This window comes from Tupaia chinensis, unplaced genomic scaffold, assembly GCF_000334495.1.
Source record: "Tupaia chinensis unplaced genomic scaffold, TupChi_1.0 Scaffold147340_1, whole genome shotgun sequence".
NCBI classification, from domain to species: Eukaryota; Metazoa; Chordata; class Mammalia; order Scandentia; family Tupaiidae; genus Tupaia; species Tupaia belangeri.
In genome coordinates, this window is record NW_006207191.1 from 321,786 (window position 1) to 345,935 (window position 24,150).

At 38.6% G+C, this 24,150-nt stretch overlaps 1 protein-coding gene across 1 annotated transcript in view; it reads left to right on the forward strand.

The window, feature by feature from the left end:
- CPD (carboxypeptidase D) overlaps nucleotides 1-24,150 on the forward strand; it is a gene marked incomplete at its 5' end in the record, with an annotated part of 96,967 nt that overhangs the window by 65,618 nt on the left and 7,199 nt on the right. Inside the window, 8 exon segments of the mRNA XM_006169621.3 lie at nucleotides 218-360; nucleotides 1,455-1,624; nucleotides 3,164-3,487; nucleotides 12,508-12,703; nucleotides 15,354-15,489; nucleotides 16,671-16,802; nucleotides 18,774-18,869; nucleotides 18,964-19,028. Of these exon segments, the coding sequence (XP_006169683.2) occupies nucleotides 218-360; nucleotides 1,455-1,624; nucleotides 3,164-3,487; nucleotides 12,508-12,703; nucleotides 15,354-15,489; nucleotides 16,671-16,802; nucleotides 18,774-18,869; nucleotides 18,964-19,028 (1,262 nt within the window).

Genomic DNA, 24,150 nt, shown 5'->3' on the forward strand with positions numbered 1-24,150 from the left:
GTGTAAGCTCCAACTTGAATTCTTCCTGTACATGAAAGTACAGTGTTTTTGCCCGTACCACAGACATCAAAAAGCCTTCACATGAAATGCACCTTATTTTTCAAACAGTACTAATACATCATTTTTTTTTTTTTAACCAGAAATGCTGCTTACCTTTCAGGAGTTGAGCTATTTAGAGCTTATTCAGAGTGACTTATCTTGATTTTTTATCCTTCAGGTGGTATGCAGGACTGGAACTACTTACAAACAAATTGCTTTGAAGTGACTATTGAACTAGGTTGTATAAAATATCCATTTGAGAAAGATCTGCCAAAATTTTGGGAGCAGAATCGAAGATCTCTAATCCAGTTTATGAAACAGGTGACTATTCAAGAATGAAATGAAATTTCTCCTAAAAGCAAGAACGTTTTTCTGTATACATGTTGTTTTCATGCAGTGATTTTAAAATTCACCCTTTCCAATTCCAATTTGTTCCTGGTTGGTCCCAAGAGTTTTGGATAAGAGATTCTAGATCTGTATATGTCTTTATTATCTTTAGTCTACAATAGTTCTTTCATTTATTTATTTAGAGGGATTTTATTTTTTGTGGTTCTTTTTTTTTTTTTGGTATAGAATACTTGTGCTTGTCAGAGAGACAGACAGAGACAGAGAGACAGAAAGTGAGAAATCACCCCCCAGGCGAGATGGCCACACTACAACCTTTCTTCTCCATTCTCCTCTTAGGATTTTGGGCACACACGTACAAGTGCCCAGCTTGGGTTTCAAGCTGCTGGACCTGGAACTTGAACTGTGGTTGGCCATGTGGGAGTCAGTGCTTTAATCACCACGCCACCTACTGGCCCTAGTCCTTTCTTTCTTTTTTTATTTTTTAAGAGTATTTTGCTTAGGATGTGTTCATTCACTGGAGAGAGAGAGAGACAGTGAGAGGGAAAGTGAGAAATCACTCCCAGGGGGGATGGCCATGCTGCAATCCTTTCTCCTTTATTCTCCTCCTGGGATCTTGGGCACCCACGTGCCCAGCATGATTTTCAAGCCACAGGGTCTGGGACTCAAACTGTAGTTGGCCATGTGGGAGTCCAGCATCGTAACCGCTACACCATCTGCTGGCCCCCAGTCCTTTCATTTTTTTAAAGAATGCTATTTCCTTTTTGAAGAAGCCAGGCCAGTTTTCTTGTAGAATATCCTATTATGAAATAGTCAGAATGTGCCAAAGTTTAAATAATGTCATTTATATTTCTCATGATAAAAACAAATATAGACCATGAAAAATCAACTTTCATAAACTAAAATATTTTGTTTTATGAGCATTTACATTTAGCTTTCCTCTGAAGCTATGAATTCCTTTTTGCTTCATTTGTTTGCATTATTCACAATTGGTTATTTCACATATGAGTTACCAAAAATAGATAATGATCTTTACCATTGAAATCTGGGTGTCCTTCTCCTTCATCCAGGTTCATCAGGGTGTTAAAGGATTTGTCCTAGATGCCACAGATGGCAGGGGCATATTGAATGCTACCATTAGTGTTGCTGAAATTAATCACCCTGTGACTACTTACAAAACTGGAGACTACTGGCGTCTCTTGGTTCCAGGAACTTATAAAATCACAGCATCTGCTCGAGGGTGAGTGTTGAATGCTATAAAATTGAAGACTTGGGGGTAAGACAAATGTTCCTTTCTGGAAGATTATTGCTAGAAAGTCCTAGAGCGCCTCCTCAGCAACCTTGAGTTTAGTGCTGGGAAGTTTAGAGCTACTTACACATTTGATTCTCTTCTAGTAGCAAAGTGCATGCATGAATTTTCAGGCATAAGAAATCTTTGTCATTATGCACTTTGAACAGCGGCTTATTTTACCCTTTTCTCTGATCACTTGTCCCCTGTCCAGATAAGGCATAATGAGTGATTTCCTTCACTATTGATAACAATTCTGGGAAGTACCTGTTAGTTCAAAAAAGAAATAAATCTGCTCTACTGCCTGCTTCTGGTCATGTTGTCCAATAAATGTCACTACTTTACATTTGGACCCTTCTAGAGCATGTTTTCAAGCTCTTTGGCAGACACTTATTTTTCATTGTTTATTGCTTATACTTATTGCTTTAGTGAAATTTTTTTTCTTATTGTCTTTTCTGTAAGTAAGGCCATTTTAATCTTTTTTGCTGATTTTTTCCAACAAAGATTTAATTATTTAAAGAGAAAAGCAAACATTATCTTTTGAATTTAAAATATTTTTATATATTTCCTTTTTAAAATAATTATGTAATTTTATTTATTATTATTATTTTTTAATTTGACCAGAAAGACAGAAAGTGAGAATGCAAGCCACCACGTCCAGGACTCAAACTACAGTCAGCAACATTGGCGTCCAGCTCCTTAACTACCATGCCACCTGCTGGCCCCTATATATTTATTTATCTATAACTTCTTCCTCTTTTATAAAAAATGTAGAGTTGCACCCACCTGACTGTTTAATCTGAAAATTATCCTTTTAACCTCTTACAGTTCTCTTCTTTTACGTTTTGATAAGTGTAGGTGTTACTACAGGATAGTTCCCTCCCTCTTCTAGCTAACTTATTTCTCTAGAGTTAGTTTGAATACCCATTGAAATAAGGATAAATACATGGAAACATCTGTAGTTGTTGGGTTTTTTTGGTTGGTTTGTTTTAATGTGTTCAAATATCCAGAGTCCATAAGTGGATGACTAAGAGCCTTATACTAATGAGTAGTGGGGTCTTCTCTGGTTTTCTTTCATTTTGGCAGAATATTAGATAAAGTCAAAGAATGAGCAAAGTCAGGCAAGAATGATGCTTTTGGTAGAGAATGTCCTAACTTAGTGCCTCTCAGACATCTCCATTCATATGCTGTGATACAGAAAAGTGCACTTGGGACTCCAGGAGACATAGGAATAGCTACTGTAAGCACAAACCTTTTAAAGTCATTTATTTAATCTTAAAAATTAATTCATACTATATAATATACCTGTGTCTGTTCTTTGTTGCCTAATGTTTTAAAAAATTATAGATTACCTAAAAGAAAATCAGACTTTGTTTAGGAAGATGTACCACATTTACCCTGAGAATTCACATATCCTCTACCTACCTCTGTTTTCCCAGGGCTTAGGTACTGCAGCTGAAGTGTGGCTCTAATCTGTCTCCTTTATTACAGGTATAATCCGGTGACCAAGAACGTGACTGTAAAGAGTGAAGGCGCTATTCAGGTCAACTTCACACTTGTTCGCTCCTCAACAGATGCAAACAGTGAATCAAAGAAAGGAAAGGGAGATAGCGCCAGCACTGATGATGCCAGTGATCCAACTACTAAAGAATTTGAAGCTTTAATTAAAGACCTTTCAGCCGAGAATGGTTTAGAAGGCCTCATGTTAAAGTCCTCCTCTAATCTGGCCCTTTATCGATACCATTCGTACAAAGACTTATCCGAGTTTCTGAGAGGACTTGTCATGAACTACCCACATATTACAAATCTTACCAAGTAAGTGTCACTTTCTTACTATCTTTGTTTTTCTTTCTTTCTTCTTTTCTTAGAAAGAGTACATTCAGGGGGACCAGCAGTTAGTGTAATGGCTATGTCACTGGACTCCCTTGTAGTCGACCACGGTTCACATCCCGGACCCGGTGGCTTAAAACTCACGGTGGGCGCATGTGCATGCGTGCCCAAGATCCCGAGAGGAGAATGGAGGAGAAGGGATTGCGGCATGGCCATCCTCCCTGGGGGGGTGATTTCTCACTTTCTGTCTCTCTATCTCTGTCTGTCTGGTGAGTGCACGCACTTGCTTCATTTGTTTGCATTATTCACAATTGGTTATTTCACATATGAGATAATGATCTTTACCATTGAAATCTGGGTGTCCTTCTCCTTCATCCAGGTTCATCAGGGTGTTAAAGGATTTGTCCTAGATGCCACAGATGGCAGGGGCATATTGAATGCTACCATTAGTGTTGCTGAAATTAATCACCCTGTGACTACTTACAAAACTGGAGACTACTGGCGTCTCTTGGTTCCAGGAACTTATAAAATCACAGCATCTGCTCGAGGGTGAGTGTTGAATGCTATAAAATTGAAGACTTGGGGGTAAGACAAATGTTCCTTTCTGGAAGATTATTGCTAGAAAGTCCTAGAGCGCCTCCTCAGCAACCTTGAGTTTAGTGCTGGGAAGTTTAGAGCTACTTACACATTTGATTCTCTTCTAGTAGCAAAGTGCATGCATGAATTTTCAGGCATAAGAAATCTTTGTCATTATGCACTTTGAACAGCGGCTTATTTTACCCTTTTCTCTGATCACTTGTCCCCTGTCCAGATAAGGCATAATGAGTGATTTCCTTCACTATTGATAACAATTCTGGGAAGTACCTGTTAGTTCAAAAAAGAAATAAATCTGCTCTACTGCCTGCTTCTGGTCATGTTGTCCAATAAATGTCACTACTTTACATTTGGACCCTTCTAGAGCATGTTTTCAAGCTCTTTGGCAGACACTTATTTTTCATTGTTTATTGCTTATACTTATTGCTTTAGTGAAATTTTTTTTCTTATTGTCTTTTCTGTAAGTAAGGCCATTTTAATCTTTTTTGCTGATTTTTTCCAACAAAGATTTAATTATTTAAAGAGAAAAGCAAACATTATCTTTTGAATTTAAAATATTTTTATATATTTCCTTTTTAAAATAATTATGTAATTTTATTTATTATTATTATTTTTTAATTTGACCAGAAAGACAGAAAGTGAGAATGCAAGCCACCACGTCCAGGACTCAAACTACAGTCAGCAACATTGGCGTCCAGCTCCTTAACTACCATGCCACCTGCTGGCCCCTATATATTTATTTATCTATAACTTCTTCCTCTTTTATAAAAAATGTAGAGTTGCACCCACCTGACTGTTTAATCTGAAAATTATCCTTTTAACCTCTTACAGTTCTCTTCTTTTACGTTTTGATAAGTGTAGGTGTTACTACAGGATAGTTCCCTCCCTCTTCTAGCTAACTTATTTCTCTAGAGTTAGTTTGAATACCCATTGAAATAAGGATAAATACATGGAAACATCTGTAGTTGTTGGGTTTTTTTGGTTGGTTTGTTTTAATGTGTTCAAATATCCAGAGTCCATAAGTGGATGACTAAGAGCCTTATACTAATGAGTAGTGGGGTCTTCTCTGGTTTTCTTTCATTTTGGCAGAATATTAGATAAAGTCAAAGAATGAGCAAAGTCAGGCAAGAATGATGCTTTTGGTAGAGAATGTCCTAACTTAGTGCCTCTCAGACATCTCCATTCATATGCTGTGATACAGAAAAGTGCACTTGGGACTCCAGGAGACATAGGAATAGCTACTGTAAGCACAAACCTTTTAAAGTCATTTATTTAATCTTAAAAATTAATTCATACTATATAATATACCTGTGTCTGTTCTTTGTTGCCTAATGTTTTAAAAAATTATAGATTACCTAAAAGAAAATCAGACTTTGTTTAGGAAGATGTACCACATTTACCCTGAGAATTCACATATCCTCTACCTACCTCTGTTTTCCCAGGGCTTAGGTACTGCAGCTGAAGTGTGGCTCTAATCTGTCTCCTTTATTACAGGTATAATCCGGTGACCAAGAACGTGACTGTAAAGAGTGAAGGCGCTATTCAGGTCAACTTCACACTTGTTCGCTCCTCAACAGATGCAAACAGTGAATCAAAGAAAGGAAAGGGAGATAGCGCCAGCACTGATGATGCCAGTGATCCAACTACTAAAGAATTTGAAGCTTTAATTAAAGACCTTTCAGCCGAGAATGGTTTAGAAGGCCTCATGTTAAAGTCCTCCTCTAATCTGGCCCTTTATCGATACCATTCGTACAAAGACTTATCCGAGTTTCTGAGAGGACTTGTCATGAACTACCCACATATTACAAATCTTACCAAGTAAGTGTCACTTTCTTACTATCTTTGTTTTTCTTTCTTTCTTCTTTTCTTAGAAAGAGTACATTCAGGGGGACCAGCAGTTAGTGTAATGGCTATGTCACTGGACTCCCTTGTAGTCGACCACGGTTCACATCCCGGACCCGGTGGCTTAAAACTCACGGTGGGCGCATGTGCATGCGTGCCCAAGATCCCGAGAGGAGAATGGAGGAGAAGGGATTGCGGCATGGCCATCCTCCCTGGGGGGGTGATTTCTCACTTTCTGTCTCTCTATCTCTGTCTGTCTGGTGAGTGCACGCACCTTATAGCAAAAACCTCTCAAAAAAACCCCAAAAGATTACATTCAGGGCCAGCAGGTGATGCGAAGGTTAAGGTAACTGGTTTCCATATGGCTGACTCTTCAGTTCAAGTCTCGGACCTAGCAGCTTGAAAATCATGCCAAACACGTGCATATGTGCCCAAAATCCCGAGAGGAGAACGGAGGACAGTGGATTGTGGTGTGGTCATCACACCTGTGGGGCAATTTCTCACTTTCCCTCTCTGTTTCTGTTCACTTGGCAAGTGCATATGCCCTATAGCAAAAACTAAAAGAAAATTTTTAAAAAGTACATTCAGTCATTCAGTATTAGCCACAGTAAAGTGTTCTTATAAATTTATTTAGAAAGATTTGGGAGTCGAATGTGTAGCGATTGGTAGCTTACTTATTTTTCAGTGTGCATTTGCTGGGAGATCTGTCCAATAGTGACTCTTGGGAACTTTTATGAAGATCATTAGAGCAGAATTACTTATTAGATTAACAATGTATATAGGCTGTGCATCCAGGAAATAAAAAATTACTCTTCCTAATGATTACTTCGATATCAAAATCTTTTCATTTCTGAACTGCAGATTCATGTTCTGACTAAATATTGCTTATTTTGTTTTATTTTACTGGGGGCAAGGAAGGAATTTACAAGTATGAGCTCACCTGTTAGGGATCACATATAACCTTTTTTTTTTTTTCAAATTAAAAAAATAAAAAAGAAGAGGACGACTGGTTGCTGTCATTGCCTGTCCTCCCGTCTCTCTTCTATCTGTTACCTGAATTCTTAGTGCCATGTCTGATTGAAGCTTGTGAGGAAAATATGCCGTACTGACTTATGTAAAACTGATGGCTGAGACAGCTTTTTCCTTTCTGTAGTGGACTTTTTATTTTTTGCCTTGCTTTCACTGTTTCATTATAGATCCTCTTTAGTTCTTGTTACAGTATTCCAAAACTATTTCACAATTTATTGATCCCTGTAGTTTGCCTGCTGTAGGTATGGTCTTCACATTCCGTCTTTAGTCTCGTCCTGAGCTTATATTGTCCTGCTGCATACCGAATGGACGTGATCTAGTCTTTACTTTCTTACCTCTTTGGTTCTTTCATTTTACCAGGAAAAGTAGCTTTCCAAATTCTGGTAATATTTGTAGATGCGAAGAGTGATACTTACTTCGGTGGTAAAAAATTACCTCCTTTCTTCAGCTGATATGTGAATGTTTCTGCCTTCAGGTTTTTTTTTTTTTTTTTCTTCTAATTGTCAGAGTCACATGTACTCACCAAAGGGGTAGGGGGAGCACCTTCCAGCAAAGATTCTCGTGCCACAATCCCTTCTCCTCCATCTCCTCACTTTGTCAGTATTTTGGGTACCCACACACATGCACCTAGCAGATTTTCAAGCCACTGGAGCCAGATTTGAACTGTGGTTGGCTGTGTGGGATCCAGCTCCCTTAAACACTAGGCTACGGGCTGGCCCCTGCCTACTTCAGGTTTTAATATAATCCATCTTTGTACTATATAGAACTTAAAGACTTATAATTTTTTGGGGGGAGGGGGAGGTTTTTGCTATAGGGTACGTGCAGTCACCAGAAAGACAGACAAAGAGACAGAAAGCGAGAAATTACCCCCTAGGGGGGAGGGCCAAGCCGCACAAATTCCCCCCTGGGGGGGAGGGCCAAGCCACAATTCCTTCTCCATTCTCTGGTCAGGATCTTGGGCACGCACGCACATGTGCCCAGCATGAGTTTAAGCCACCAGGTTCAGGACTTGAACCACGGTTGACTACATGGGAGTCCAGTGACAGCCATTACATTAACTGCTGGTCCCAAGACTTAATTATTTTAAAATAAACCCAAAATTGGGCACGTGTGCATGTGTGCCCAAGATCCTGAGAGGAGAATGGAGGAAAAGGAATTGCAGCGTGGCTATCCCCCTGGGGGGTGATTTCTTGCTTCTGTCTCTTTCCAGTGAGTGCATGCACTCTATAGCAAAAGCCTCTCAAAAAAAAAAAAGTAAACTCAAAATTAAACATTTTGTGGGACCAGCAGTTAACATAATAGCTAAGTCACTGGACTCCCATGTAGTTGACCACGGTTCGAGTCCCGGACCCGGCAGCTTAAACTCATGCCAGGCATGTGTGTGTGCATGTCCAAGATCCCAAGCGCAGAATGGAGGAGAAGGGATAGCAGCATGGCCATCCCCCCGGAGGGTGATTTCTCGCTTTCTGTCTCTTTTGTGGGACCAGCAGTTAACATAATAGCTAAGTCACTGGACTCCCATGTAGTTGACCACGGTTCGAGTCCCGGACCCGGCAGCTTAAACTCATGCCAGGCATGTGTGTGTGCATGTCCAAGATCCCAAGCGCAGAATGGAGGAGAAGGGATAGCAGCATGGCCATCCCCCCGGAGGGTGATTTCTCGCTTTCTGTCTCTCTGTCTCTCTGGCGAATGCAAGCGCCCTATAGCAAAAAACCTCTCCAAAAAAGAAAAAACAAAACATTATTTTGCTATCTATTTACTTAGTTCATTTTTTTAACCTTCTAATTCAAGACCCACTTTTAGTTAAATATTTCCCCTAAAGCATGGCACATCTGCCAATAATTGGGGACAGTTTGAGATAGTACACCAACAGTGTTGTTGAATAGCACCACGAGTAAGCAGTAAGTTTTCTGTTTGTTTTTTAATGTCACCAGTTGAAACGTTTTATTTTAATAAAGAAATTTTATGTTTGTTTGTTTTTAAATTTTTGCTATAGGGTACATATATTGCTGGAGAGAGACAGAGAGAGAGAGCTCATGAGGTTTTGGGTTTGTTTTTTTTTTTTTTTTTTTTTTTGTTTTTTTTAGGAGAAGGGATTGCGGTGTGACCATCCCCTCTGGGGGGTGATTTCTCGCTTTCTGTCTCTCTGTCTCTCTTTGTCTATCTGGCGAGTGCATGCGCCCTATAGCAAAAACCTCTCCAAAAAAAAAGATTTTGTAATAGAAAAGATGAGGCTTAGAACTGGATCACTTGATCCTTTCTCTTATCTCCTCCCGGTTGAAAATGCTTACATCTCTAATAGCTAGCATTCTCTTAGATCTGCAGTTGGGCTCAGCACCTTCAAGCCTCAGCACAATCTTTGTAGTTTTTGCCTTTTTCCGGAAAAGAGGCTGTCCACCACAGCCACTCTGCCTCCTGTCATAACTTAGCCGCTGTCCCTGAGCACACAGAGAATCCTTGTCCTTTTTGTACTGTGTCACTTAATGAGGTTGGTGCTTGCCACACTTACAGAAGGTCCGGCGGGTTTTAGGGACGTTCACCGTGCTTGTGGGCCTGCTATCTGCACAGAAAGAGCCCATGAGTTTTTTTTTAATGCCTGCGGGTACATGCATGTGTGTGAACATGACAGAAAGAGAGAGAGAGATTGTGACCCGGTCATGCTGCAACCCTTTTCCTTCCAATTTTCCATCCCATCAGGATCCTGGGCATGCATGTGTGCACTAGTGTGGGTTTTGTTTTGTTTTGTTTTTGCTGCCTGGTTAAGTTTCTTGTCTTTATCTGGAATAACATCATAGAAAGTTGTTTGGTTTAGCTCTCAGCAGCTTGCTCCTGAGCTCTGAGGAAGCTTCCCTTCTTCTGGGCTACCCAGTCTTTGCTTTGGGCAGGGGACGTTTTGGGACAATTCCACCTCTTCTTTTTAACTTCTTTCTTGGACTGCTTTTCATAGACTAGGTTCTCTCATATAGCAGTGTGAGCTTTCTTATACATCTCCTCCATCATGTCTGAAGTTACTTTATTCTTTCTGTACTTAGAGAATTGCTTCTTGTGTCTTCATCCTCTTCCATTAGGTGACGCATATAATCTGCAACATTCTGGCCCATGATGTGCTTCCGATGGACTTCCGCATTAAATTCCTTGTTTTCAGTCATAACCAGGGGATCATTTGATACTGTGAGGGATAGATAAGCCTCCCTCCACCACTCTCATCAGGGCCCCAAAAACTCTATTGCCAGTGGGAGTTCTGGCAAGGCCTTCATTCAAATAGCAGGTGAAGGCACCAGGTTGACCATCCATGCTTTCTCCATTGTACTCATCTCTGGTCACTTCCACTTGACCTTCATAGATCTTGTCCATGCCAAACCTATTGAGAAGTCTGCGGGCCAGCAGCAGGCCAGTACAATATGATGCAGCATAATTTGTCAGGCCAGTCTTCATGCCATATTTTGGTAGTTCGTGTGCATAAGCTGTACAGACTATTATATCCTTCTATATGGGCATAAGCAGTCTGACAAATGATATCTCTGTTAGTTGCATGAACTATCATCCTGTATCTGGGTGTGTTGTACTAATTTTTATGATAGATCACCAGGCATTTCCGAGTGTAGTATTCAGTTTTACCCTCTCATTCACTTCTAAATTTCACTTAGTATCTCTTAAAGTAGGCCTTATTCTTGATAACTTTAACAAATCCCATCCTGTAGAACAGAGACCCGTGGCTGCAGCCGACCTACAGACCCACAAAGCACTACAGGGGGGAAAACATCTAATATGTTTTTCAAGCCACCAGGACTGGGATTTGAACCCAGGTTGGCTATGTGAGATCTTGCTTCCTTTGCAGAGCATCTAACTGCTACACTGCAGGATGGCCCTCCATGAGTTTTGAAGACCTGTCATATGCTATGCTACAGTGACAGCAGCCTGATACATCTCTTTATTGCATCGTTTTTGTTTGAACATTATTTAATCTCACGTTTTGTTTATCATGGCCCTTCTAGTGGGACAAGATGTGGAGGTAGAAGACAGTGGTATTGATGATCCTGACCCTGTGTAGGCCTAGGCTCAAGTGTGTGTTTTAACAAAACAATATTTTTTTTAATTTTAAACTAGGAAAAAGCTTATAGAATAAGGATATAAGGAAGGAAATATGGAGCCACCAGGTGGCATGGTGGTCTAGGTGCTGGACTCACACATAGTCAACCCCAGTTTAAGTCCCTGACCTGGCAGCTTTAAAATCATGCTGAGCATGTGTGCTAGCGTCCCCAAAATCCCAGGAGAATGGAAAAAGAAGGAATTACAGTGTGGCCATCCCTCCTGGGGGGTGATTTCTCACTTTTTCTCTCACTGTCTCTCTCTGATGAGCACATGTACCCTACAGCAAAAACCAAAAAAAGAAAAGAAATAATTTCGTACAGCTGTACAGGTGTGTTCTAAGCTAAAGGTTGTTATAAAGGAGTCCAAAGTTGAAAACATTAAAATGTTTATGAAATAAAGTTATATAAGCTAAAGCTAATTTGCAATTAAAGAAAGAAATCACTTTTTAAATAAGTTTAGTGTAGCCTAAGTGTACAATCTTTATAAACTCTATAGTAGTGAACAATAACCTCCTAGGCCTTCTCATTCACTCAGTACTCATTGACTCACCCAGAGCAGCTTCCAGTCCTGTACGTGTTGTCTGTGGTAAGTTCCTTGTGCAGGTACACCATTTTAAAAATGTTCGCTACTATATTTTTATGGTATCTTTTCTAAGTTTGGATATGTTTAGATATACAAGTACTTATTTGTATTACAGTTGCTTGCAGTATTCAATATAGTAATATGCTATACAGCTTTAGGTGCAGCAGGCATGCCTTATAGCCCAGGCATATCTAGTAAGTTATATAGTTTATTAAGCATACACTATATGTTCACATACATCAAAATCACCCGATGACACACTTCTCAAAGCATGTCCCTGTTAAGCAACATGACTATATATTTAACTATATCCATAATAAAAAAAAAAATTGAGAGAGTTTTTTTTGCTATAGGGTACGTTCTTGTTGGAGAGACAGAGAGCAAAAAATCACCCCCCAGGGGGTTGGCTACACCACAATCCTTTCTCCATTCTCCTCTTGGGATTTTGGGCACATATGCACATAATCCAAGCATGAGTTTCAAGCCACTAGATCTGGGACTTGAATTGCGGTCAGCCACATGGGAGTCCAATGACATAACCACTATGCTACCTGCTGGCCACCATAATAAAAAAATTTAACTTAAAAGACACATTACCTAAATAGAAGTATAGAGCAAATACTGTGAAAATGGTATGAGAATGACTAATTTGGAAGAAAGATGAACTCAATCATAATCTTTCCTAAATCTGATATTTTACTTTTATTTGATGTTCTTTGGTCAGGAAAAAAACAATTTTCCAACACCGATTTATTACTTAAAGACTTTTACATGTTTTTGTTTTTTAACTTCATTTCTATTCTGAAGTCTGTAAGTCAGCATTAAGTCTGTAAGTCAGCATGACATTTTGTTTCTGCTTTTTAAAGTTTGGGACAGAGCGCTGAATATCGTCACATTTGGTCCCTTGAAATCTCTAACAAGCCCAACGTGTCTGAGCCTGAGGAGCCAAAGATTCGTTTTGTTGCTGGTATCCATGGAAATGCTCCAGTTGGAACTGAACTGCTTTTGGCTCTGGCAGAATTTCTCTGTCTGAACTACAAAAAGAACCCAGCTGTTACCCAAGTAAGAGAACAGCCTGTTATGACATGTTTTAAAAGGAAAAAGCTCAGTAATACATTGATAATGGGGCACCATTTAAAATTTTTGAATTTCTTGTTAGATTTTACATAGAGATGCTTTTAGTACATTTTTAACTTTACTCTTTAAAAATGAACCACCTTTATGTATACTCATTGTTAATAGTATCTTTTTAATTGTATTTCTTAGCATATAGTAAGAGTAAGAGGCAGAGAGAAAAAAATGTTAAAGATTGGCATTTAATTTAATCATCTACTCTTTTGTTTAATAGCTATTCTCCTAAGCTTTATTCACAGTTCTGTACATTCTAACTTGAGAGACTTCCATTCAGTTACTTTAAACTAGTGTACTATATTGGAAAGTGTAGTAAAAGACACAATTTTTCTTTTCATGTAATACATAACAAATGGATATATTGATTGCTAAGAGATTTTAGAAGAAGCAGTATGGCGTTGTCTATTTTAGCCATCTGTGACTACAGAAAAGAACTTTGATCCAGAGGCTTGCTCATGTATGATTAAGCAACCCAGTTCTGTGCTATCTCAGAGAAAGGAAGAAAGAATGTAGCCTTGTAGAAAACTCTCTAATTGGCACTGTCTGTATTAAACTACATGGAAGAGAGGGAACTCATTATTTGTTGAATACGTATGTGCCAGATACTCCAAGTATTTAACATATATACATAATTTATTTAATCCTGAACCCTGTAATAATTATTTATCTCCATTTTCTAAATGTGGAAACTGAGACAAAAATATTTGTTAACTTACAGTCTCACAACTAGTAACTGGTAAGATTGGATTTAAATCCAAGTGTGACTCACTCTAAAGCCCCTTACACTTGCCAAGAAATTTGGCATGAATTGATTTCATAATTAGGATCAGAGGGGCCTTTGTGATTAGGTGAGATGTGCTTAAATCAGACTTCATCAAAAATTATCTTACCATCCTCAGCAAAGCAAATTCCCTTGACTTCTTTATATGAGTTGTAGGTGGTATCAGATACTTTTAATTGTTTTTTTAAATAGGAGAGTGTGTAGGACAGTGGTTCTCAATCCCAGCTACACATCAGAAACTTTGTGGGAAACTTTTAGGACTACCAGTGTCTGAGTCCCATCTCCAGAAGCATCAATATTTTTTTAAAAGCTCCTTGTGTTATTCTAATAAATGGCCAAATCTGTGAGTTTACTGGTCTTATGGTTAGAAAAGACTATAGGGACAGCAGATGGTATAATAGTTACATCACTAGACTCCCACATAGTCAACTGCAGTTCAAGTCCTGGTCCTGACAGCTTAAAATTCACCCTGAATACATGTGTGTGCGTGCCCAAAACCCCAAAAGGAGAATGGAGGAAAAGGGATTGTGGAGTGGCCATCCTCCCTGGGTTGTGATTTCTCACTTTTTGTCTCTCCAGTGAGCACACATGCCCTTTAACAAAAATACTTATCAGGAATTTAAAAACTCATAATTTATGAGTATTTGCCTCACTGGTATAATTGGTCTAGTCATAAAACTAGATCACTTCAGATTGCTATTTATTTTGAGCTAAGAGTCAGAATCACCTAAAGAGCTTAAAAAAATACACACATGCCCAGAGAGACTCCTGTCATCAGTAGGAGTGGTGAGTCCCCTGGTATACCTTAGGAAAAAAGTCTCCCCCAGGGGAGAGATTGAAGAACCAATGAATTAAAGAGCCTCATGTATTTTTAATCTACAATTTTACCACAGTAAATTGATCAGAGAATCATGTATTCTGATTTGCTGTTAGAAATATGTAAGATAAAGTATACATATGTGCAGGTATTAATGTCTATGGATCCTCTGGAGGAGAAATTACAATGGGTAAAAGAAATATCCCACTTCATTTTTTCTTTTCAAAGTTTATCTATTTTTCCATGAGAGAGAGAAAGGCACCCCTAGCAGTGTACCCATGCTGTGATCCACCCCTAGCCAGCCAGGATACAGCACATGCCTAGCAGGCAAGTGAGACCTGAGGATGCAAGCCCAGGACCTTCTACCAGGCCCTGGCTTTGCAGGACATTGCACTACTGTTCCATCACCACAGCTGGCCTCACCTCATTTTCTTTTGTTAAAGCTGATTTCGACACTCTGTCTCATTGTTTCCAGATGTATGTTAATATTTGTCAGATGATACTTTATAATCTTTAATCCAAGGTATACATTCTCACCATTATTAATGATCTGACCCAGTCGTTAGCAAACCTTTTCTATAAAGGGTCATATTGTATATAATTTAGGCTTGTGGGACAGATGTTCTGTAACTGTTTAACTCTCCATGACACACAAAAGCAGTCATATGTAAACATGGTTGTGTGCCAATAAAACTACATACAATAGCAGGTAGCAAACTGGATTCAGCTTGCAGATAGTGATTTCTGACCCCTCTTCTAAGTCATCAGGAGCTTTCTGGGAACATTAGTTACACAATAGTTTTCTATTTCTTTTTTAATTTATTTGAAGCAAGAGAGAATTATCTTTTTATTTTATTTAGGAGTTCTGCCTTTTAAATTTATTTTGTTTAAAACAAGTGATGACAACTTCCTCTTTGCACATGGGAGGGTATGCTTTAATTCCAAATAGACCTGCTAAACTCATTGATTTGTTTCTGTTTTAGTTGGTTGACAGGACTAGGATTGTGATTGTCCCTTCTCTGAATCCAGATGGACGAGAGAGAGCACAAGAGAAAGACTGTACTTCAAAAATAGGACAGACAAATGCTCGTGGCAAAGACTTAGATACAGATTTCACAAGTAAGACTAATTCTGGGGCCATTGAAGTGCTATGAAGATAATTTTCTTTCTTTACTAGGAGATTAATTGATCCTATTTCTAGATGAGGAGTAGGGTACTTTCTTGTGGGGCCTATCAACGTGAAGTATAAATGAATACAGACATCCAGGAAACTTCGACTGTTTCTTTTTCATTTATAAAAGTAATTTGAGTTTTTTTCATAGAAATTCAATGAATAATATTGGAGTGTGTTCCATTACTGGCTATATGAAGATGTATATTCTGTCTTCACTCTCATATATGTGTACACACACACATGATATATGTGTGTGTTGTTTTGGAGGGACCTTTTTTTTCTTTGAAGAGAGAGTTTCGTATAGGGCACGTGTGCTCACCAGAGAGACAGAGAAAGACAGAGAGACAGAAAGTGAGAAATCACCTCTCAGGGGAATTACCACGCCTCAGTCCCTTCTCCTCCAGTCTCTTCTTGGGATTTTGAGCACACATGCACATGCACCCAGTGTGTGTTTTAAGCTATTGGGTCCGGGACTCAAGCCACAGTCAAATACATGGGAATCCAACAAAGTAACTATTACACCATCTGTTAGTGCTGGGACCTATTTCTTAGTTACTTAAATGGGATCATCATCTAAATGTATTACTCAATAAAGCTTTCTCATGGAGTTTATCAATGAAATATTTTTATTAGTTCTTATAGACATCTAACATTCTTGTTAATAATATTACTGTGCCATTATATATGGCAATATCCTAGTTTATTCAATCAGTTTTGATTCATGGACATTTCGTTTTTTTTTTAATTTTTTGCTCTTGCAAACAATGCTGCAGAAAACACCCTGCCTTCTGAAAATTTTATTTTCTTTCAAAGATAGGTTATATGTTCCCTAAATTATTTTCTAAAGCATGTTATGATTCCTCTTTTTTTCCCAGTAAGAATTTTCTTAAACTTGCTTAGAGTTATTAACATAAACATATTATTCTGAGGCATGTATTGTAAAACACAGAATTTCTTACCTTCTAGAATGTATCTTATTGCATAAATAGTAGCTTATGGAGAAATAAAGTGTTTATCAACAGATTTTGTAAATGAGCATTTTGACAGTGTTCAAGTAGAGAATATTTTCTTAGATATTCTTACTAAAATTTAAAACTTGATATTTTATATTACTCTTATTTTTTAGATAATGCCTCCCAGCCCGAGACCAAAGCCATCATTGAAAATTTGATTCAAAAACAGGACTTCAGTCTTTCTGTTGCTTTAGATGGTGGTTCTGTGCTGGTCACATACCCATATGACAAGCCAGTACAGACAGGTATGTAGAATGCCATTTCATATGTATGCTATTTAAGCTAGATAGGAAATGCAAATTAAGTAATAGCCCTTCTAAATTATTTTAAATGGTGAACAGTTGAGCATACTTCATGAACAAATACTCCACCTGTAAGATTTACATACATCAACAGTTCAAAGTTTTGAGAGAAGATATCGGAGCTTTATTGAGTCTAGCCATCTTGTCACATCAGTTAAATTTAGTCCCGCAAGTATTTACTGAGCATTTATTATGTCTATGTATATTGACAATACATAATATGGATAGTACCTGCCTCAAACTTACCCTCAGAATTACCCTCTCCTACTCTAAACTTTGACTGAGTGGTTTTACTTTGTGGTAAGTTAGCCATTTGTTGAATCTCTGTGGAGTCACAGTATATCCTAGAGATAGTTTATTTTCTTTTTTTTTATTTCATTTTCTTTTATACATTCAATCACATTGTTTAGCTTACAAAGTGAATATTTCAGTATGTGAACATTTCTCCCTAGTCCAGTTGATAAAACTATAAAATATCTTCAACAGATAATACCACATTTCTTTGTCCCATTAATGCTTTGCCTTCGTATTTTTCTTCTAAATGTCCTTCCTCAGGCCCTACTCTTCCACACACACTATATTTGGTATTTACACCCATTTGCTGTATTTGTATATCCTTCAGTCAGAGTGCGGACATTTGGTATATATTAAGTGGGGACATACAGTATCTCTCCTTCATAGCCTAGCTTGCTTCACCCAGCAGTAAATCTTCCATATTCTTCCACTTTCTGTCAAAAGCCAGGGTTTTGTTGTTTTTTATGACTGAATAGTATTCCATAGAGTATATGTGCCACTGTTTTTCTATCTATTCATCTGTTTGGGGGCATTTGGGTTGTTTCCATGACTTAGCAATTGTGAGTAGTGCCACAGTGAACATCGATGTGCAAGCACTTTTCCAATGAATTCTTCTGTCCTTTGAGGAGATACCAAGGAGTGGGATTGCTGGATCATATGGTAGTTCTATTTGTAGATTTTTGAGTAATCTCCAAATTGTTCTCCACAGTCACTAGACTAATTTACATTCCCACCAGCAGTGTAAGAGAGTTCCCCTTTTACCACACCCCAACCAACACTTATCATTTTTTGTTTTTTTAATCTTAGACATTCTGACTGGGGTTAGATGGTATCTCGTTGTTGTTTTGATCTGCATTTCCCTTATGATGAGGGATGTTGAGCATTTTTTCATATGCCTTTTGGCTATTTGTATGTCATCCTTAGAGAGTGTTTTTTTCAACTCCTTCTCCTATCTTTTAATAGGATTGATCATCTTTTTTCCAAACAGCTGCTTGAGTTCCTTGTGTATTCTGGTTATCAGTCCCTTATCTGATGCATAATTTCCAAGAATATTTTCCCATTCTGAGGGCTGTCGATTCACACTAATTACTGTGTCTTTTGCCATGCAGAAACTTCTTAGTCTGATGTAATCCCACTTGTCTATTTTGGGGATTATTGACTATGCTTTGGGGGTCTTATTTAAGAATTCTTTTCCTACCCCAATGTCTCCCCAGTGTTTTTCAGGAGCAGTTTTATAGTTTGAGATCTTGGACCTCTCACTTTTGACAAAAATCAAGTTTATGTCATTTTCAATGCACTTTATATAAGGGATATGGTTATTAGGCCACAGTTGCCCCCAAAAGTAATAAAACATAACCAAAAAAGTTTGTATTTAGTGTGGTAGCCTGTTGTATAAACTCACCAATAGTACCTCTTAATATAAGGAAGATGTTTGTCTTCTTAGTGTGATTATCTTGGGCTAAACAAAACCTTGCAGTTCAATATAGTAATTCCTCCAATATAAACTTCAGTGGGATGCAATGATTACTATTGAAGGAGCGGAAGATGACTTTTGTGAAGTTGAACTTACAGAAAAATGTTCGGATTTCTCCACTGACTTCTGAATTTTTCTTTTTGTAGTGGAAAACAAAGAGACTCTGAAGCATTTGGCATCTCTTTATGCAAATAATCACCCATCGATGCACATGGGTCAGCCCAGTTGCCCAAATAAATCAGGTATTTTTCCTACCCCTTGTTATTGTTGCTGTTGTGGGAGAGGAGGTCTTGCACTATGGTCTCATTGATCCTGCATTTCTCAATCCTTTCATAGATGAAAATATTCCAGGAGGAGTAATGCGTGGAGCAGAATGGCACAGCCACTTGGGCAGTATGAAGGTATGTTTCATAGGCCACAGAGTGGAATTATAAATATTGGCCACTCAGTGAACCAATAGGCAACTTTTCTGATAGAGCAAAGTAAATGTTATCTGCTTTGTGCCTTTCTTGATATGAATGGCATTTAAATTAACCTGAAAGTTATTTATTTATTTATTTATTTTGCCATTTGAAACATTTTCAGTAGTTCAATTTAGTTACATTAATTTTATTTACAATGTTGTACAATCACCATAGCTATTTCCAAAATCTTTTCCTTACCTCGGACAGAAATTTCACACCCACTAAGCAATGACTCTGCATTTGCTTCTCCCCACAATCCTTGGTAATCTACTTTATGAATTTGCCTATTCTGTGGAAGCAAATCTAGATTCCTAGATTTCATATAAGTAGAATTATACAATGTTTAGTATTTATCCTTGTGAATATAGCTTCTTTCACTTAGCATAATGTTTTTTTGTTAAGGATATCTATTTTGTGGCATATATCAGTACTTAATTACTTTATATTATTATTTAAAATTTTTTTACTATAGGTGTGCTTACTGAAGAGAGAGAGAAAGTGAGAAAGCATTCCCAGGGTGGGGGGGTAGCCATATTACAACCCTATCTCCTTTTGGGATTTTGGGCATGCATGTACATGTGCTTGGTATGTTTTTCAAGCCACCAGCTTTGGAACTTGAATTGCTCAGTCGGCCATGTGAGATCCAGTGTCTTAATCATCACTGCAGTGGCTGGCCCTCATTTCTTTTTAGAGCTGCATAATATTCCATTGTATGTATATACCACATTTTGATTATTGATTGATGCACTGATAAACATTCGGGTTGTTTCTACCTTTTGGCTATTGTGAATAATACTGCCATGCGTATGAGTATGCCAGTGTGTGTATGCCAGTGTGAGCAAGGATCTATTTGAGTCCCTGTTTTTACTTCTTTTGGGTATATCCCTCAGAGTGGAATTGGTAAGTCATGTTATAATTCTATATTTAACTTTCTGAGGAATTTTTAACTTTTTGAGGAACCACTGAACTGTTTTTCATAGCAGCCACCGCATTATACATTCCCACTTAGAACGTTTGAGGAGTCCACTTTCTCCGTAACCTCAGCAACACTTGTTTCCTATTTTGTTCTCATAGCCTCCTAGTAGGTATAAAGTGGTTTCTCGGTGTGGTTTTGATCTGCATCTCTCTGAGAGCCAGTGATGCTAAGCATCTTTGCATGTGCCAGTTGACCGTTTATATCTTTGGAGAAAGAGCTGTTCAAATCTTCAGTTCATTTTTATTTTTCTTTCTTTATTTATTTTTATAGTGCCAGGTGACACTTATGCCTGCCAGAGAGAGAGAGAGAGAGAGAGGAAGAGAGAGAGAGAGAGCGCATTCCCTACTGGAGTGTGATCGTGCTGCAATCCCTGTTTCTCCGTTCCTCCTTCCCATCGGGATTTTAGGCACTCAGGCACATGCACCTGGCATGTTTCTCTGCTTCTGGATCTGGAATTTGAACTGAAGTTGGCCATACAAGATCTGGCTCTCTTAACAACTGCACTATGACCTCTGTCCATTTTAAATTGGGCTGTTTGTCTTTTTATTGTTGAGGTGTAGGAGTTCTTTATATATTTTGAATATTAAATCCTTATCAGGTAAATGATTTGCAAATATTTTCTTCAATTTTGGAGGTTTTCTTTGCTTTTGTGTTCATACCTTTTGATTCATTAGTTTTTAAATTTTTAAAAAAGAATTATTTATTTAACTTGATAGATTGATTGGTTGATTGACCAGAGAGGGACAGAGAGAGAGGGGGAAAGTGAGAAAACAAGTCACCGAGTCTGGGACTCGACCAGGTCATAGTCAGGCAGTGGGAGTCCAGCATCTTCAACCACCACAGCACCTGCCAGCCCCAGTCTTTAAGTTTTCTGAAGTCCAGCTTACCTGGGTTTTTTTTGTTGTTGTTGCTTATACTTTTGTTGTTATATCTAATAATCCATTGCCAAATCCAAACTCATGCAGAGTCCTCTCTCATCTTTTTTTCCTAAGTTTTGTTTAGCTCCTATATTTAGGTTACTGATACAGTTTGAGTTCATTTTTGTGCACAGTGCGAGGTAGGAATCCAATCTCCTTTGTTTTTTGTTTTAATTTTTCCAGATAGTATATGTTCTTACCAGGGAGACAGACAGAAAGAGAGAGTGAGAAAGTATTCCCCATGGGGAGTGGTCATGCTGCCATCTCTTCTTCTCCATCTCTCCCTTCTTTTCGGGATTTTGGGTATATACACAGATTTGCCCAGCATGTTTCTCATGCCACTGAGTCCAAGACTTAAACTGTGAAGTCACCCGTGTGGGATTCAACGGCCTTAACTATCACACCACCAGCTGGCCTGAACCACCTTTGTATGTAAAAATTTAGGTGTCCCAGTACCATGTGTTCAAAAGGCTATTCCTCCATTGAATGATCATGGCAGTCTTGTCAGCTGGTTGTCAATGTATGGGCTTGTTTCCGGACTCTAAGTTGTAGTCCATTGGTTATTCCATTTTATTCCATCAGCGTATCTTTATGCCAGTACTACTGCTTTGAATACTGTAGCTTCATAGTAAGTTTTAAAACAAGAAAGTGCTAGCCAAGTGGCATGGTGGTAAAGGCAGCTGGATCCCACATGGCGGACTACATGGTTTGAGTACCAGACCCATCGACTTGAAAAACACAAAAATGCAAAATTCCAAGAGGAGAATGGATTGTGGTGTGGTCATCTCCCTGGAAGGCAAGATCACCTTCCAGGGAGATGACTTTCCCTCTCTCATTCTTTCTGTCTCTCTCTGGCAAGCACACATGCCCTGTAGCAAAATTAAAAAACAAACAAACAAACAAAAAACTGAGTTCTTCAATTTTGTTATTTTAAAGTATCATTTTGGCTATTTGTGGCTCCTTGCAATTCTGTTTGAATTTGGAGATTGGCTTTTATTTTTCTGCAAGAAAAGTTGTTAGAATTTTTTTAGAGTTTACATTGAATCCATAGGTCAGTTTTTATTACTATCTCAACAAGAGTGTCTTTGTTATTATTGTTTTGGTTATTTTTTAATTTTTTATTATTTTATTTATGTTTTATCATTGTTTTTATTGCTATCACAACAATATTTTCTTCCTATCCATGAATACAACATATCTTTCCATAGCATTCATTTCTTTCTGATAACGTTTTAATTGGTTATCATAAACCACTTCAAATTAGGCAGGAATTTTTAACCAGCTGTGTGGCTAGCTGGTCATTCATTCACATGTGCAACCAGAAAATTTTTATTCCCATTTCTGCTCACCTTTCTACCTTCATTATTAAGAACTAAGTGAGACACTTTGCTGTATTAGTGATAAATAAAAGATATATTCTGGGCCAGCCCATGGCATGGTGGTTAAGGTAGCTGGATCCCACATAGCCAATTATGGGTTCAAGTCTTGGACCTGGTGGCTTGAGAAACACACCAGGTATATGTGTATGCATACCCAAAGTTACAAAGAGCGGGAGGGAGAGATGGAGAAGGGATTGCAGCATGTCCATTCCCCATGAAAGTACTTTCTTGCTTTTTCTTTCCTTCTCTCTCACTTTTTTTCTCTCTCTCTCCCTCCCTCCCTGTCTGTCTGTCTGTCTGTCTTTCTGGTGAGTGCAGGCACCTTTGGCAAAATTTTTTTTTAAAAATGCATGTGTGTATTTGGTGGCTTATTGTACCAATAACTTTGTTACAGAATTAATTGATTTTATCTACAAGTGAGCAACTCTCAACATGGCATGAGAACTTCGAGACAGAAAAGATTATACCTAAATCTGAGTTGCAGCCTTTCCGTTATAGAGGAGGTGGTATTTAGGATGCGGAGATGGTGAAGTAGGACATTCCAGAAAGAGGAGGCAGTATGAAGACACCAGCAGCAGTCTAGTTGGGTAGGATAGATAGCATATGGGGTATAATGGAGAAGAGCAGAAGAGGAGAACAGAGTTTGGGGTTTTGAATACTTTATTTTAGTAAGGAATGGAAGCCACTGAAGGATTTAAGCAGGAATATAGTGATATGACCTGAACTGTGCTATGTGAAAAGTAATGTCTTAACAGTAGGTTAAGACAGTTTGGAGGAAGGACAGACAGTGCAAGGAGACTGGTTTGGAACAGTCTAGACAAAAAGTAATGAGGCTACATCAGGGCAGTAGCAGTGGGAGTGTGGTCAAGGCACAAAGTTTCAGAGAGAGTAGCAGTGGAACTGATAGGATTTGGCAAATTTTGGATGACATTGAAAGAAAAATAAAAAATGAGATTTCATGGCTATGTGAGAAACTAAGTTAATAACATTAACTGAATTAGGAAAAGAACAGATTTAGGGGAAGAGGTGGTTTTTTTTTTGGGGGGGGGGGGCTTGCTACAGGGCATGTGCGCTCGCCAGACAGACAGAGACAGAGATAGAAAGCAAGAAATCACCACCCAGAGGGGATGGCCACACCGCAATCCCTTCTCCTCCATTCTCCTCTCCGGCTTTTGGGCACGAACGCACACGCACCCAGCGTGAGTTTTAAGCCACCAGGTCCAGGACGCAAATCACAGTTGACTATGTGGGAGTCCAGCGACATAGCCATTACACTAACTGCTGGTCCCAAGAAGTGGTATTTTTTTTTTTTTTGAACGGTCCACACAGGCAGTTCCTTTACATGGGAAATGTTATTGCATATTGCAGGTAGGGCCATTGTCACCAGCAGGCTCCAGACTGAGGGTGTCCAAGGGGGAAGTGCTTACTTGTCTACCTCCAGAGCTCCAATAACAACTGCGAAGTTACAGGGTTTAGAGGGAAGCTAGCCCTCTGCATATACTTATTAATTCATTCATTTATTCAGCGAACCCTAATAAACCCCTTGTAACTACTGGGCACTGTGGGAAACACTGGAGATATAAAAACACATTAGCTATAGTCCCTGTCCTCAAGGGCTCTCTTAGGAGCTGTCATGTTTGGGGCCCATTATAATACAGAGCAGCTTACTTAACACATGTTGTGAAATGACTCATAGGTTCTCTGTTTGTATCTCCAAGATTTTCTGTTTATTACATTTGTTGTGATACAAAGCTTCATTCTTTTTTTTCTTTTTTTTTTTTTTTTTT